The following is a 16,018-nucleotide window of genomic DNA, read 5'->3' on the forward strand; positions in this document are numbered from 1 at the left end:
TTGGCAAAACCTATAACCAATATGATTGAGACACGTGTAAATCCAAATTAAAATTGAAAAAGGAATTATGGGAAATAAAAATTATAAATAAGCTTCGCCGATCTCGTTTTCATATCAGGCGGCGTGTAGGTTTCTGTTATTTGAACCCAAATTCTCACCGGCGACATTGGGTTCTTTGCAACATTGGGTTCGTGAAGATGGTAAATTTTTCTCCTTTCCTTATTCGGGTTTTGATCTGATTCTCGATTAAATTTTAGGGCTGTTGTGATCTTTTGTCAGAAATTACTATTGTTTTTCTTATTGAATTGTGTGTCGCTCTGTGATCTAGATAGGAAAATAAGCCAGTAGAAACTATCTCATATTTGATCAAAGCATGGTTCTTTTAACATATATTGGTCTCTTTTGTAACCATGTTTGTATGTCAATTTCAGGTGGGGAAATCAGTCAAATTATCCTCGAAAGACGTTACACCGGTTAAAATTATTAGTCGAGGTTTAGTATCTGATTCAGTTGCTAGAAACATCAAAGTGTGCCGCAACAAAGGGGACTTATCTGATATCAGTGATGCTGAGGTAAAAAAATGTCTTCTACCTTAATGCTTAATTGATGCTTATTGTAGCTCTCACAAATTTTCCACACATGTATTCCATTAATCTTTAGCATCTGTAGATCCTTCTTAAGAAGTATATAATTTTGTTCCTGTTGATTTTTGTCTGATTTGAATCCCGTCTATGGTTTTAGTCTCTGTAAACTCAACACTTGTTCCTGGATTGTGGCGAATCAGCGTTTTGTTAACATGTAAGTCCATCACGTGTTAATTTAGTTTCACTTAATTCCAACCGTGTAACCTAGTCAAAACTATTTTCTTGTGCTTGTCTTCCGGTTTTTGACATTCTGCTCTATTCTATAATGTTTAATTATATCTATGAAGCTTATGAGCACAAGCAATTTCTGTACCTTGATTTTGATGGTTATTGCTGCTCATCAGGTTGATGGTTATCTAAGTAATAAAGAAGAATTCAATTTGAAGAAGAGAGCATGGGAATTGATGAACCCTGAATACCAAAAGGTTTTTGTTCTTAACTTGTCTTTGATCTTCTTAATTTCTGTTAAGTCGTTACTCACATGCTTCCATTGACGTTCTTGTTAATGATCATTCATTTTATTGATTCTCAGGGAAAGAGGAGGAAAGTCGCCAATGAGAAAAAGAAGGATCCTGCTAATAAGACTGTTCCTAGTAAGAAAGCTTTTGCAACCAGAACCCCAAGCAATGTAGAAACTGAAAATACAAAGGTCGGTGCTACCATTCCTTCAGCTTTCTCTCTCTCTCTCTGAAACAATGTCTATATATATTGCACTTTTGTTTCTTTCAGATTTCTTTGGATCTTCCTTATTTTTCATCTGTAGTTAAATGTATCGTCTGACATAAATTTTTCTTGTCTTATTTCATGCAGAGACCGAGTTTGGAAATCAATTACGATGCCTTGGATAAGCTATTTGGTGATGTAAGTTTACTCCTATTTCTAACAAGTATAATGCTGTGTTGCATTCATAGAATTGAAAGTTGAAGAGATATCAGCTTCATGTTGCTAGAATAGGCCTCTTGTTTCTCTGCCGAGTCTCTTATGTGTATTCATATCTTTGTAGGATAACTCTCCAAAGAGGGATAATCTAGAGAAAGCAGTCGGTGTTGGTGACCAAGTGGAATATTCAAATCATAGCAGTGAAGAAAGCCTTTTGAAACCACCGGGTTCTGAGGAAGAAGAACCAGCCTGGAGTGAGGATTACAGTAATGAAGATGCGTATAGAGGAGATGAAGAATGCTATGGTAATGAAGATCTTGAATTTGAAGATGAAGTTGAACAAGAAGATGATGAAGGGATTATTTGGTGATCTCATCTTATGTTGTGAAGTGATCTCAAAATGTCTTCTCTACAATTCTTACTCAGAACATTTGTTTTTTTGAAGTCTATAGTGATCTCTACATCTCTTTATTTGATTCATTATCTGCAAATACATTCTTTTCGTTGCAAATATTCTCCTTGGTGCAATGTGAATAGAGGAGACGCATAATGCTAAAAAGCCTTAACAATTTGTTATGCTGATTCATATGGTTCACAACGAGTGAGTGGCTCTATCGCTTTGTCCTCTGCATATAGATTCTTCTCTTTGCAAACATTCTCTTGGGTAAAATCAGCTGAGAAGGTGAAGCAGCGAAACAAACTTGGGTTATATATTAGCCTCTTGTTCGCATGGCTTGCTCTATGATGAGCCGCTGGAGTGTGGAACGTTTAGCTTCATCTGAATCTCATTCTCTGGATTATCTCTTAGCTCCTTGAGTCCTTTTACCACGTTTTGAGCTAGATCTTCATAAGCTTTTGATACTATAGAACCCGGTGAAGAGACAACCACAGGAACACCTTCATCAGAACCTTCTCTGATCGTCATTTCCAGTGGGATCTATATATAGGCAATTAAATAGTATTTAATGTAAGGCCACAGAGAGAATGAAGAAGGCTTAAAAGCATTGAAACTCGCAGTAACAAATCGTTTCTGGCTTAAATTATTTACCTCACCGATAAGTTTCAAACCCTTCTTAGCAGCAGTGCGGCGTGCTCCTTCTTTCCCAAATATGAAAGAAGGTTCGTTACAGTGAGGACAAACAAAGCAACTCATGTTCTCCACAAGTCCCAAGATCTAGCAGAAAAATGCAGAAAGGTTAAGCAGCTAGATCGAGATCTATATGTTTCCCAGCAGGCAAAGATCACAAAAGAAGATGGCCGTACAGGTACTCTAACTTTGTCAAACATGGAGATTCCTCGATTAGCATCAGCAAGCGCAACATCTTGTGGAGTTGATACAATAACAGCACCTGGAAACAAAATCCCACTCTGATAACTACACATTTTTTCTCAGATAAGGCAACTCGGATATGCTACAACGAGATCAGCTACCTGAGAGTTTCAGGTTTTGAGATATGGAAATTTGAGCATCACCGGTTCCAGGTGGCATATCAACAACAAGAATATCGAGATTTCCCCAATCAACTCCTCTTGTCATCTTAGCAAGAGCACTCATTACCTGTAACAATACCAGAAAGCTTGCTTACTGAACGAAATCTTTTTTTTGTTTGCATAATAAACTCTAAAAAGGATGTAAAAAGAAACACACCATAGGACCTCTCCACACAAGGGGTGCATCTTTTTCAACAAGAAGTCCCATTGACATGCATTTAACTCCATAGTTCTCAACTGGAATCATCTTCATATCTTCAAATACAGATTACAGTAAAAACGTAGATGATGTATATAAACACACAACATGCTAATTCTGTTGTTAAAGGTATGTGTCTATCTATCTATCTATCTACCTTGGTTAACTTGAGGCTTTTGATTGATTTTCATCATGATTGGAACAGATGGTCCGTACACATCCGCATCAAGCAACCCAATCTTCAGTTCACATTTGTTGGCCAATGCAACAGCTAAGTTAACTATATACATCAACCCCCAAACTTCTCACTTTAGCATTTTGACAAAAGCCAAACACTTTCAATCTCAACACACAAAAAGCTTCAGTGGAAAGACAATACCAGCTGTGGAAGACTTTCCGACTCCGCCTTTACCGGACGCAACGGCGATGATATCTTTAACTCCATGTAACTTGAGCTCCGTCGTCCTCCCGCCGCCGCTAGCAGAGCTCTGCAATAAACGAAAAGGCGAGATATAAAAAAAAACTCCAATCTCACACTAATTAAGATAACCCACGAAAGGAACGAGATTTAAGGATCAATGCTTACGAATAATTTATAGGCAGAGACGGAAGCTGAGTAGAGTTCACGGCGGCGGAGTGATCGCAGAATCGCGACGGTGGCCATAGGGAGGAGAGAGAGAGTGAAAGTGGTGACGAGGGCAGTTTAGGAAATGCGAGTGACTAAAGTAAAGGTCTCAACTTTTTTACAGAGAGAAATACAAAACAGAGAGATTGGGAACACAAAGAGAGATTAGATCCTTTTTTTTTTTTGGCTTTTTTGATGTAAGTTTTGCTTAAGAGTGGGAAACACAACCACACTTTGATCTCTTTTTGGATCTTAATTCTGTGATAAGAGTGTGCTTCATTCGAATCCTTTTATTAGTCTTTTTTATGTTTATTTGTGTATGTGTTGCTTCTGCAAATATGTAGAATTGGTTTTGAACACTAACTAGTTCACATACCATTTTTCAATGTTTCCTTAAGTTGAAGGAATTGTGAATGACTCCATCGTGTTTGTTCTTGTATTCTTTAGTTTACAAATGCTTTTGGAATTGTATCTAACAGTAGTATAGATGACAAGTCAAACTGTTTTTGCCAGCCAAAACATATAGTTCATAAAATGATATAATCCAATTAGTAATATTACAACAGTACTTAACTCGATCAACTTGAAAGCTTTGACTTGACTTGTTTCTATGTGACAAAATTAATCTCTTTACATTTCTAAGACTCCATAAAATTCATATATATATAACGAAATGTTAATGATTAAGTCTTAATCATAAAACGGAATTTATCAGTTAAACATAATAATTCATTCTGTTCAATTTCATGTGACCATCTGACTTTTTGATACACAAATTCCTTACTTTGTACTATCTAGAACGCATGATATGCCCATCATTGCTAGTTTATGTTTCTTGCATTTCTTATTAAAAAAAAAAGTCAATACCATGCATTTTGCAGCTACATTCCCATATAAATTCATAACCTCTGTTCCCTTCCTTTAGACAATCTATATAATTCGCCTGGTTTGTCTAGGCTTAACATTTGTTTAGTTCAAAATTCAGAGATTGTAAGCGATGATCCTTGTATATTTCTCGCTACCATTGCTCATATTCTTGGTGTTCCTATGCATCAGCGGTTGTGTAGGATGTTTCTACATGGGACGTCAGCAAGGTATAACTAAAGTCGGTGGTGGATCGACAATGCCAACCGCTTACCCGACCACACCGCAAGCCAACCAAGGTTACATCGCTGAGCTCAACCTTACCCGCCTATGTCATATGCTGTCTAGTCATTATGTTCCCAATGGGCGGTTAAATCATTTCAAATTTATTATAGACCGAAACTGTTTTTCTTTTCTTGTCTTTTGTTGTTCTGTGGTTTAATTTACAGTTTGATGATAACATCATTTGTAATAATCATTCGACCTTTACGCAGTGCCACAAAGGGATTTGATAAAACTGAGACAACATATTATAAGTCTGTCCAAGGATAAAGATATATAAAAGAACAAGCTAGAGTGATGATTCATAAAGTGAGTTTTGATAGATCCTTTGCTAAAGCTTTGTCCTTCTCCATAGCATCCCATAAAAAGCTATCCTCATCTGCGGGGACGCACTTCTGGTGAAAATCCTTGAAACGTAATAGGTTTTCCTGTGACAAAACTTTCCAATCTCCTGATTTCAATCTCAACAGTAAGCTCAAGTTTACCTCTCACAAAATCATCGTTAGCATACTCCTATTGTTGTTCAGAGTTACTTAAACCCAAAGGTCTTTAGCCGGGAAGCAAAAAATTGAAACTCGGTTACTCATACCTTTCGTTTTCTATTCAAGACCCGGGACCTCTAACTATGGAGGTAATACTCACATCCAGGATTTCATCTCTTATTTTACCATTTTTTCTTTCTTCAATCCGTGAGTGGGACTGACCTCGAATGGTCACAAGAGCCTCGCTAGATGTACGCTCAACAGTGTCTGTAACCCGTATTCCCTGGAAACCACGGTCATTTTCATCTGGAGCATATAACAAACTCATACCACACCTTATCACCTTGCAGCATTCTACTTTCCTTTCAGTTTCATCGGTAAGGTAGAATTCAAAAGAGGCGCTAGTAGGATGACATCTATTACTGTCATTACTCTTTTCCCTCCATTCAAAGACTAGCACACTACAGTTGTTATAACTGATAAACACATGATCAGATCTAAGTTTCCGTGGTTCATGGCAAGATGATCCACATGACTCGTTCCATCCCCCAAGACAGAAACTAAAGCTGATAGACTGACCGTTTTGATTTTTGAACTCGCACTTGCATCTTACAGATAAACGGTTGGCATGATGACCTTCATTATCCTTGAAGGAGACAACAGCAGATAAGGAAGCTCCAATAAATTTACTGTTACACCAGTGTGGAAGCAGGTCGGTTTCTATTGAAGATCCCATTCTCTGATAGCAGAACCATGAGGGTATGTCATTTCCTGGAAAACAAACAGCAACCAGAGGCTCTAGAACTAGTCCCTGCAATGAGTTACAAATAAAATCATTTAAGCAATGAGCTTACGATCGAAGTATCACCAGAACAACAGAGTGAAATGGAGTTGGACCTTATGATTATGTTGAAGAGATGTCCTTGCCAGTAGTTGACTCTTGAGTTGGGCCTGCGCAACAATAGCTTCCTGCTCAGATCGGTTCAGCTTGAAGCAATCCGTGAAAATGAAAGTAGTATGCATCCTATCAGTTACTAGGGGAAGTGTCACTGGTTTTGCGACTTTTTCCAGAGAAACACACCCGTTAGCATCTACATACTGTAGACTAGATGGAAGCACTGGAAGAGAATTGAGCTTGCAGCAATGTTTCAGGTCAAGCAACCACAGGCAATGAAGTTTCTTAATGCTTTCAGGTAGAGTCTCAATATTGTTTCTGCTTAAGCATAGACACCGTAACGAGTGAAAGGAGCTAAAGTTATCTGGCAATTTGTCGATATAGCTATTCGTGAGATAGAGGTCCGATAAAAAGGAGCTGCCTGAGAAAGGCAACAATATCAACCCAGTGGTACCTTTGATGCTAGATCCACAGAACGAAAACATCTTGAGTTTACTCAAACAAATCTTTTCAGGTGTCTGTTTGATGGTTGTTCCATCCATAAGCAAAATCTCTAAGCATTCCATCTCCTCTTTGATGGGTGGAAGACTCTCCAACGCTGAACAACCAGAGAGAATCAGTTCTTGAAGAGATTTCAGCTTGTAAAGATCGTTGGGAAGATACTTCAACCTGCGACAATTCTTGAGATTCAGCAAAATAAGGTTGCAAAGACTCCCGATGTGTTCAACAATTTGTTCAATTGCTGAGCCTTCCAAATAAAGTGATTCAATGTTTTCTGATATAATATGAAACTCCTGAAGGTTTGAACAGCCACTGAGGATCAGAGTCTTGAGAGATTTTAGATTGATTCCTTCTGGGAGACTTTTAAGGCTTGTGCACTCTCGAAGGTTCAGGTAAATAAGTTTGTTCATCTGTTCAATTGATGGTCCCAATAGAACCAAACTCGTACAGCCTTCGAGATCCAATCTTTCAAGATTTTTGGCCCTGGACAAACCTGATAAATTCAGCAAGTCTTTTGACCAACTGAGGTCGACCCATCTTAAATTTTCTGTATTCTGTGGCATGAAGACAATGATTAAATAACTAATCAGCACAAAAACTAAATAACTGATCAGCAAAAAATAATATATAGCCATAATGCACCTTCTCATCTTCCCACAGTTGTTTGATGTGGCTATAACGCAGATTAAGATCGACAAGTTCCTCTGGATTGAAATCTAATGGCAGGCAACCGTATGGATAGCCCTGCCAGTGAAGGTACACAAGCTCATCTGGAAAGTGATCAAGCCCTTTGCAGAACTGAAATTTATGATCATTATCACACCACTGAGAACAATGAGAATTGTGGAATTTCAGGAATTTGAGATTCGACATCCTCATGAAAACATCAGGACTTAGCTTGATCCGTTCGATACTAGACATGTTGAAGAAGATGCCTCTAACACATTCAGTTCCCTGGTAGCAAGAGCAAGAGATTAAGATACAGGGAAAGGCTAAGAGAAAGACCATATTAAGTGTAGTTACAATGTACTATAGCAAATGAATTAATGAAATATCTTTGTAGCTCACCGTTTTCTGCTCCAGCACATAGCGAATATCTTTGTGGTTCCATAACCTACTACGTTTGCCTGCCCTTTTGATGGATGACTCATATCCAATTTCCTTCCCCATTGTATGCATAAGATCATGCATCTCAAGCCGATTATAAGAAATGGTTACCATGCACTTATCTTCAAGCTCCTTCATCACAGCTGCAGCATTGACACGGTCTGATTTCAGGATGCTCGAAACGAAATCTGCATTTTCTGATCTGAAAAAACAAGCTATGTCCAGAAATATGCGCTTCTGTTCATCATCCAGTTCTTCATAGCTCCTTTTTAGCACTTTCTGAATCTCCTTGTCTGGCATTACTCTTAGTCTCTCCCATTTCTCCACCCAGTACGTCTTTTCCTTCTGACATAGACCTGAACCTAACAACTTCAAAGCCAACGGATGCCCTTTAGCATAGTAAACAAATTTATTTGATAGATCCATAAATTCTTCCGTGGGGTAAAGGTTGCCCGAAAATGCATCTAGGCAGAAAAGCTCCATAGCTTCCCTTTCATTCAATCTTGGAACTACATATGTTGCATCAGCGTTTTTCAGCAGCAGTTTCTTGTCTCTCGTAGTTATAACAATCCTACTTCCTTTACGGTACATCTCCTGCTGTCCAATGAGAACTTGTATTTGATTTTCTTCAGTCACATTATCCAGCACAATAAACAACTTCTTGTTCCTTAGAAAATCTTCCAATCTTCCATGCGCTCTGACATCCAAATTCTCTTCATCCAATAATTTACAGAGAAGTTTCTCATGCAAATGATGTAATCCATGCCGTTTCGACTCATTGTCAATGTCTTCAAGGAAACAGTACCCATCGAATAGACGATGGTTTCGTTTGTATACGCTATCAGCAACCATGGTCTTGCCAATTCCAGCCATCCCAAGAACTCCAATGGTACGGTTACAGGTTGCATCATCAAACTTCAGTAACTCCTCCAGCTCCTTTGAACGTGATTCAATCCCTGGAAACCCACGTATTTCACATGGAGACAAAGCATTCAACATCCTGAAAGTTTCCCTGGCTATTTTGTCAACAAATTCAATCTCCGGCCTGCCCAAATTGCACGATATCCCATCAAAATGTGAAGTTGAACAAGAGGATCAGTTGAAGAAGAAATGTGCAATATCTACTCTAGATTGTAGAAAACGTTTATGGAAACCGTTGAATGCATTTTAAGAACAAACACACTATTCCAAAAGTACTAAGAAGAAAAAAAAGATCCCAAATCCAAAAGAAGGAAACGTCGGATCTGCTGTATTACCTTTCCTTAGGAAGCACAAAGCCGAGGATATTGGAAGCAGCCCTCAGAGCTTCCTTCCATGCCCCAATTTTTTTGAACCCATCTCCCTTGAAACTCTCCTTAGGGTTTAGGAAGGGAGCTTCAAAACTCCCCTTCTGATTCTCCACATCAAATTTCTTGACGTTANGGCCTGTCTATCAAAAATGTGAAGTTGAATCAGAGGGATCAGTTAGATAACAAATTTGCAATATCGGCATTTTAAGAACAATCACATTCTAAGGAAGGAAACGTTGGATCTGCTGTATTACCTATCCTCAGGAAGCACAAAGCCGAGGATATTGGAAGCAGTCCTCAGAGCTTCCTTCCATGCCCCAAGTTTGAGCCCATCTCCCTTAAAAAACTCCTTAGGGCTCAGGAAGGGAGCTTCAAAACTCCCCTTCTGATTCTCCACATCAGATTTCTTGACTTTATAGAAGATTGGTATAACCCCATGACCAAATTTATCCCTGCACTGCATTATCTTCCAGAGTTCCTCCAAGCACCAGGTGGAGTTGGCATAGTTCTCCGAGAAGACAACGATTGACATCTTAGATTGCTCGATCCTGTCAAAGAGAACTGAGATGTCCTTGCCTCGCAGGAGTTTCCCGTCGAAGAAAGCATCAATACCTTTTCGGTGTAGGGACTCGAGAAGGTAAGAGGTGAAGGTATTACGCGTGTCCGCGCCTCTGAAACTCACAAACACGTCGAACTGGCGCTTCGAGGGATCCGACGGAGAGGAAGATGAAGGAAAAGCCATTAAGGGATTGCGATGATGCAGTTTTCTTGAAAGTCTTCCTGTTAAGTGAAATGGAGAAGACGATGACTTTTAGGCGTTGAACAACGAACAACGAATCTCTCCATGAATCAGCACAGCTTTGTTGACTTTTTAAAAGCCTGACCTTATAAATGTTATTTTTATCCCACTCTCACGTTTAAAGCATTTATTTAACTCTATTGGATTCACTCGCAGTGGACACAACCATTAAAAAGAAGCATGTCCATTCTCAGCAACCCGTCCACATAATATGAAGAGTGGTCCGCTAGTAAGCACAAAGATGATCATATTCATAAATCCAATTTTTTACCTTGCAGGTTGAACTAGTTTATTCCCACAGGTTGCATCTTAAAAACATCCCGAAGCCAGTTGCTTTCCAATGAAATATCCACAGCTTTTCTTCCTAAGTGTTGCAACAAGAATCCATCTCGCACCACTTATGATGTTGATAATGCTCAACAGAAAGCCTCAACCTGTAACAGGCCGAGAAAGTTATAGAGACGGTCCACACAAATGAAGAGGGATAATTTTTAAGTTGTCAACGTATACTTCAATAAGTATCTTACTAACCACATATTTGACTCTGGAGAGCTGATCTCCATGTATAAAAACACTTGAGAAATCTGTTAATGAAAATTCAAATTCACCTGCCAACAAAGATTGTGGGGCATGAAAGAACCAGGTAACATGAGCCCCCAAATCCAAGTGTTTCTTTTCGTGATCCAACATATAAGCAACAGTTTGTCATGACATTCCACGAGGAAAGACGATTCTCAGACCAAAATTATTAATTGTTGAACATTACAGACAAAATGTGTGAAGAACTCAATATGCCAATAGACTTATTTATGGGCATAACAAAGACATCCTTCCAATAGGACAATATGGAAACCATAATCTAAACATAACATAAACAGTGAATTTCCTAAGTCACAACAATGATTTCTATTTAAAATTGGTTTCTTATTCCAACAAAGAATATGGTGCATAATCTAACATCGTAATGTTGATACCAGGTCTTAGCGTCCGAGCAAGTTAAGTAATCAGAATCTCTCTTACATGTGTTCTGATATCATGAACTCCCAACCTGAAACATGGATCATAAAATTAGCCACCGAAAAGGCCAATCCTTAACACAGCGGTATCTCTATCCCAAAAGGAAAAACAACTTGGCAACTAGGACATCATGCCTCTTTACTTGCCTTATAATTAGATACAATGCAATATTGATCAAAAGCCAAGGAATGATTTTTCATTTAATATTTGGATACAATGCAATATTGATTAAAAAGCAACTAACTAGGCTCTCCTTCCAACTAGTTTAGTAGTTGAATACCTGGTTAACTTATGCAGTGACTAACACCATCTGTCCTTTATCTTGTGCCCCATCTCAGATCCATTTCTCCTTTTATCCTCTGCCCAGATCCCTGCTCCTCTCAGTATCATATCTTCCAACAGTGAACCACCTTTTGTTTCTCTTGGAGAGATCTTGTGCTTCCGGTTTTTACAAAATCACGCTTCTAATGCCCAATCATATGACTCCATTACGCTTCCAAACTCACCTCTTCCGCTTCCGAAGTGGAAAAAGTGACAGAAGCGGATACGGTGATCTCACCAAAGTTTCCATGCCTTTTAGCCCGAGACTTGTGCAGCCAGACAGGTTCAGCTCGACAATACATCTCAAGTTCTCTATACCAAATGGCAGTTGCTGAAGCCTTCTGCAATTCTCCAGATCTAGCGTACCAAGTTCAGTGAGATTCTCGATTGACTTTGGAAGTTCTCTTATGGCGGTTCCAGCTAGATATAACTCTGTCAAGTTTGGTGCAAAATCCTTAATCTCCTCAATCTCTGAGCAGCCAGATATATTAAGAAGCTTGAGAGATGTTAAATCCACCATGCCAGGCAGACTTCGCAAATGAGAACAGTCTTTCATATTCAAGGAAATAAGCTTCCCACAACGAGGAATAGTGCTAACGTCAAATAGACTCTTACAACCTTCAAGATCAATATGTTCAAGGTTCAGGGCTTCTGATAACATCAGGATATCAGTTAAGTTTCTGGAGTGACTCAGATTGATCTTCTTTAGCTTTCCGAGATTCTGTTTACAACATCAATAACTAAGATAAGTCATCACATGCAAGCTTATAATTCAATGTAAGCAGTTCTAATCACTTTAATGTCAACACTTACTTTCTTCTCTTCCCATAACTTCTCCATGTTAAGGCATGTCTACCTCTACAAGATTCTCAGGATTAAATTTTTGAGGCAAATTTTTAAGAGGATAATTCTCCCAGTGAAGTAGTCTTAGCTCATCAGGCAAAGTATCAAGGCCTTGAGGTAGACTTAGCTTGCATTGATTCTCAGAGGTTGAACAGTAGAACTTCAGCAATCTAAGTCTATGCATCTTACCAAACACAGTAGGAGTAAGCTCGCAGGTCAAGTCAGACGCATCGAGGGAGATGCCCTCAATTGCTTCTGTTCCCTGACAAAAACGATCACATAAGTAGGGAAGCCTCAGATTTTACAACATAAGAACGGATAAATATGAAGTAACTGAAGCGTCAAAAAAGAATGAAACACATTTCGACGTACTGAATTGTTTGTCAATACATCAGCGATGTCGTTAGAGTCCCACAATCTACTACGTTCCCATGGATTTTTGCCTTCTCCGTCAACAATAAATCTACCAATGTCTTGAAAAGGAATAGGGATCTCTATCCTATTTTCCACAATGCTAATGAGCGACTCGTCAATGAGCTCACAGATTGCCAAATATGTAAGAAATCCGCAAGCATCAAGTAATTGCACCACATCATCTTTGTTCTCCCCTCCGAAAAAACACGCAAGGTCTAAAAATATATTCTTTTCGTTTTCATCTAGTCCATCAAAGCTTCTCCGAAATGCTTCCTGAATCTGAGTTGGGGGATTTCTCCGCAAGCTGTGAAGATGTTCCACCATATTGTTTATATACTGCTTTGATACAGACGAAACCAAAACTTTGAGAGCCAATGGGATACCACTACTGCAGCTCATTAGCTCTGAGATTACCACACTTTCTTCTTCTATATATTGTTTGCAAAGATAAATAGATTCAAACTCGTCTAATTTTTGGATCTCGTATGGCTTTTTAACCTTACACTGTATAAGAACTTGTTTTCTCCTAGAGGTTAAGATGATTCTGTGTCCATGAGAAAACCATCCAAACCCTCCAACTACATATTCTGCATCTCTGGCATTACTCACATCATCGAGAACAACGAGAATAGCTTTATTTTGGAACCAGTCCCTCATGAAACTCGATTTTGTCTCACAAGCGCCTATACTTAGTTTTTCTTCTCCAAATACTTTAGAGAAGAAATCATCACGTATGTGCCTAAGCCCTTTGCTCTGAGATACTAGATGAAAGTCTTGCAGAAAGTAACACAAGTCATATTGTGGAGCCAGTATTTCAAAAATCTCTCTAGCAATGGATGTCTTACCTATTCCTGCCATGCCCCAGATTCCCTCAATTTCCACATCTGAAGGCTGGGGGTGATCTAAGAATGCTAAGATTCTGACCAGATTATCGCTATCTTTCAGATATAGCCTTAAGCATGCGCTCCTTACAACTTCCTTGGCGAGTATAAACTGGGTCCTGAAAACAAAAACACACAGAAAAAGGAATTAATGCCACATTATTATGGAAACTCCTATGAATATTTGAAATGTCAGTAAGCAGATTCCAGAGATTACAAAGTGACACATTGTAAAACTAGTTTAAGAGAGAAGTCAATATACCCATATGTCCATAAATGTCCACCGATGGAGGCCAATTCAGCAATAGCAGCCTTCCATTTCTGAACTCTGTCTGCTTGGACATATTTCCGATACTGCAGCTGTACTAGTTCAAACTGGTCTTCCAAGTCTGAAAGCGTTACCATAAAATATACAGGTATAACTACAAGGTCTTTTGCTTTCCAATGTTCCATGATTGCCACCAAATTGTCCAAGAAGTGACTACTACGAGCAGAAGTATTTGAAAGTACCATGATAACAACACTACATCTATAAAACATCTCCAGGTCGAGGTTTCCTCTTCCGGAGAGATTAAATGTCCACGGAGTGACCTCTTGCTCCTGCAACTCTGTTAAAATGGATCTGATGAAAGATGTTTCCTCTACATCAAGGATGTCATTGCAGGAAAAGGCTAATATGCATTCTGTTTCCCCAGAAATTCTCCTCACCATCTGCAGGTATCTTATCACAGCCAAGCTGCGGAAAGGATTGTCCTTGGGTTTTATGCCACTCCTCTCACAAGCAGCACTGAGACGGCCAACAAGGGCATTGGAGTCACCCAGATCCTTCTGCACGCAGAGAAAATCAATGATGTCTTTGGCTTTGCAACCAGAGAGAGTCAATCCATGGGTGCGGAGGAAGCTCCTGAAGGCGTTGCAATCAACGGTAGACTCAGACTCAGTAGTAGTAGTAGTAATGGTGCTCCCTTCACCTGAGAAAGCTTTTCCCTCAGTATGAAATCTGTTGGAATATTGACTAGGGGTCCCGAAATTGAAATTTTTGTAACCGAAATCACCAAACTGATGGGACTGAACGAGGCTCATGTCGCGTCTATGACTCCAATCTATGTAAAGTTTCCATCTTTCGGACTCATCTCCGAGTCCTCGTTCGAAAGAGACCATGTCTCCTGCCTCGAGCTTTTTTTCTTTGACGAAACGGCTCCATCCTTTGGTCATCACGTAACTCCCCAGAGTGTTCCAATACGAGTACCGGAATCTCCACATCTTGCCGTTTTTGTCTTGGAAACTCAACAACGTGCCGTTTTGGTTGTTTGATGAGTATGGTCGGAAATGCCTCTCCGCGTCTTGTCTAGGGAGCACGAGTCGGTTGAGTTTCCCGACGTCGCTTGATGTTACCACTATGTGGAACATGTGTTCTTTCTTCGGTGCTGGAACCGTCATCATCGGAAGCTCCGATGTTCCAAGTTAATTCCTTTGGAAAATCTTGATTTTATGAGATGGTTCTTGAATCAAGAAGATTGAATCTCTTTGTTTTGGTTCTTGACAAAAGCTTGCTCTTTTTTCTTGATGTATATATATATATGTGATGGGGTCTTAAGTGAATCTTGATCAAAATTACTCCTTTTTCTTCTTGTCCTTGGACTAAAAATCTTTCTCCTTTTCTTGAGATGTGTCTTGGTGAATCTTGATGGTGTTTTAATCTTTCTCTTGACCTTGAATTGGTGAATTGTTACCGTCGTTTATTTCAGTTTGAGATCTTCAACAAACCTTGCATTAAAAAGAGGATACGAAACTAAAATCCAGCCACAATTATAAGAAAGGGGTTGCTGAATTAATGAAAAAGAGCAATAAAACTATCTTTGACCATGAAAAGTTTGAGGACATATCAAATCTCTATAATCAATCAATCGACAGCAAACTATATTACTATATTACATAAGAACTATCTACTCGTTGACTTCAAATGAAATCAAAGAAGGGATAAGAGTAAGACAAAACTAAATCAGACTTGGAACTCCAATTGGGTTCTTGCCAAATAAGACCGGTTTCTCTCTTTCTCTTTATAAGGATGAAAAAAAATGGTCGCTTGAGATTCTTCAAAGAGCTCCAAGACTCAAAGAAAGATAGCCAATGAATGATATGGTTCGGGTCCAACTTTATGACCAAAAAAGCCATAACTTTGTACTAGTTACAATGTTTTTAATTTTTTTTTTTTACTCTAGAAAATCATCCTTTTTGATACAAAATAAAATCCTAAAACATAAAGTATTCTGATATAGAGAGAGTAGTAATTTTATTTCCAGAAATTGATACGCGCATCCATCAAGGCGTGTTAATGTTTTTTTTTTTTTTTAAAAAGGAGATATCATTTCATTATAAAGCACAACCTGGCAACCGTTACAGGGAAAAGTTAAGAGTTTTTTGAAACACACTTAATGTAGAGAAACAACCCAATACTTAAGAAAACTATGGAATTTGAAAGTAT

At 38.8% G+C, this 16,018-nt stretch overlaps 3 protein-coding genes and 1 pseudogene across 5 annotated transcripts; 1 reads left to right on the forward strand and 3 right to left on the reverse strand.

Annotated features, from left to right (window-relative positions):
• Window positions 113-2,001, forward strand: LOC104723091. Its single transcript, XM_010441387.2, has 6 exons — window positions 113-200; window positions 432-572; window positions 989-1,069; window positions 1,177-1,293; window positions 1,455-1,505; window positions 1,648-2,001. Exons 1-6 carry the CDS (start codon window positions 198-200, stop codon window positions 1,891-1,893), a joined length of 639 nt encoding a protein of 212 aa, XP_010439689.1. The 5' UTR covers window positions 113-197; the 3' UTR covers window positions 1,894-2,001.
• Window positions 1,914-3,993, reverse strand: LOC104723090 (iron-sulfur protein NUBPL-like). The gene is made up of 8 exons (XM_010441386.2): window positions 3,800-3,993; window positions 3,593-3,701; window positions 3,371-3,493; window positions 3,172-3,269; window positions 2,955-3,081; window positions 2,787-2,872; window positions 2,572-2,697; window positions 1,914-2,460 (listed from the first exon to the last, which is right to left on the reverse strand). The coding sequence occupies exons 1-8, from the start codon at window positions 3,875-3,877 to the stop codon at window positions 2,263-2,265; spliced, it is 945 nt and encodes a 314-aa protein (XP_010439688.1). The 5' UTR covers window positions 3,878-3,993; the 3' UTR covers window positions 1,914-2,262.
• Window positions 5,073-10,066, reverse strand: LOC104723094 (disease resistance protein LAZ5-like). Of its 3 annotated transcripts, XM_019233131.1 has the most exons (6): window positions 9,513-10,066; window positions 7,931-9,014; window positions 7,505-7,816; window positions 6,816-7,416; window positions 6,364-6,725; window positions 5,073-6,277 (listed from the first exon to the last, which is right to left on the reverse strand). In XM_019233131.1, exons 1-6 carry the CDS (start codon window positions 9,998-10,000, stop codon window positions 5,588-5,590), a joined length of 3,537 nt encoding a protein of 1,178 aa, XP_019088676.1. In that variant the 5' UTR covers window positions 10,001-10,066; the 3' UTR covers window positions 5,073-5,587. The 3 variants fall into 3 exon arrangements, with proteins under 3 accessions (XP_019088676.1, XP_019088674.1, XP_019088675.1); XM_019233129.1 differs by having other exon boundaries at window positions 6,364-7,416; XM_019233130.1 differs by lacking the exon at window positions 9,513-10,066 and adding an exon at window positions 9,226-9,384 and having other exon boundaries at window positions 6,364-7,416.
• LOC104723092 lies at window positions 10,749-15,629 on the reverse strand (annotated as a pseudogene).

This window comes from Camelina sativa, chromosome 11 (genome assembly GCF_000633955.1).
Source record: "Camelina sativa cultivar DH55 chromosome 11, Cs, whole genome shotgun sequence".
Lineage (NCBI taxonomy): Eukaryota > Viridiplantae > Streptophyta > Magnoliopsida > Brassicales > Brassicaceae > Camelina > Camelina sativa.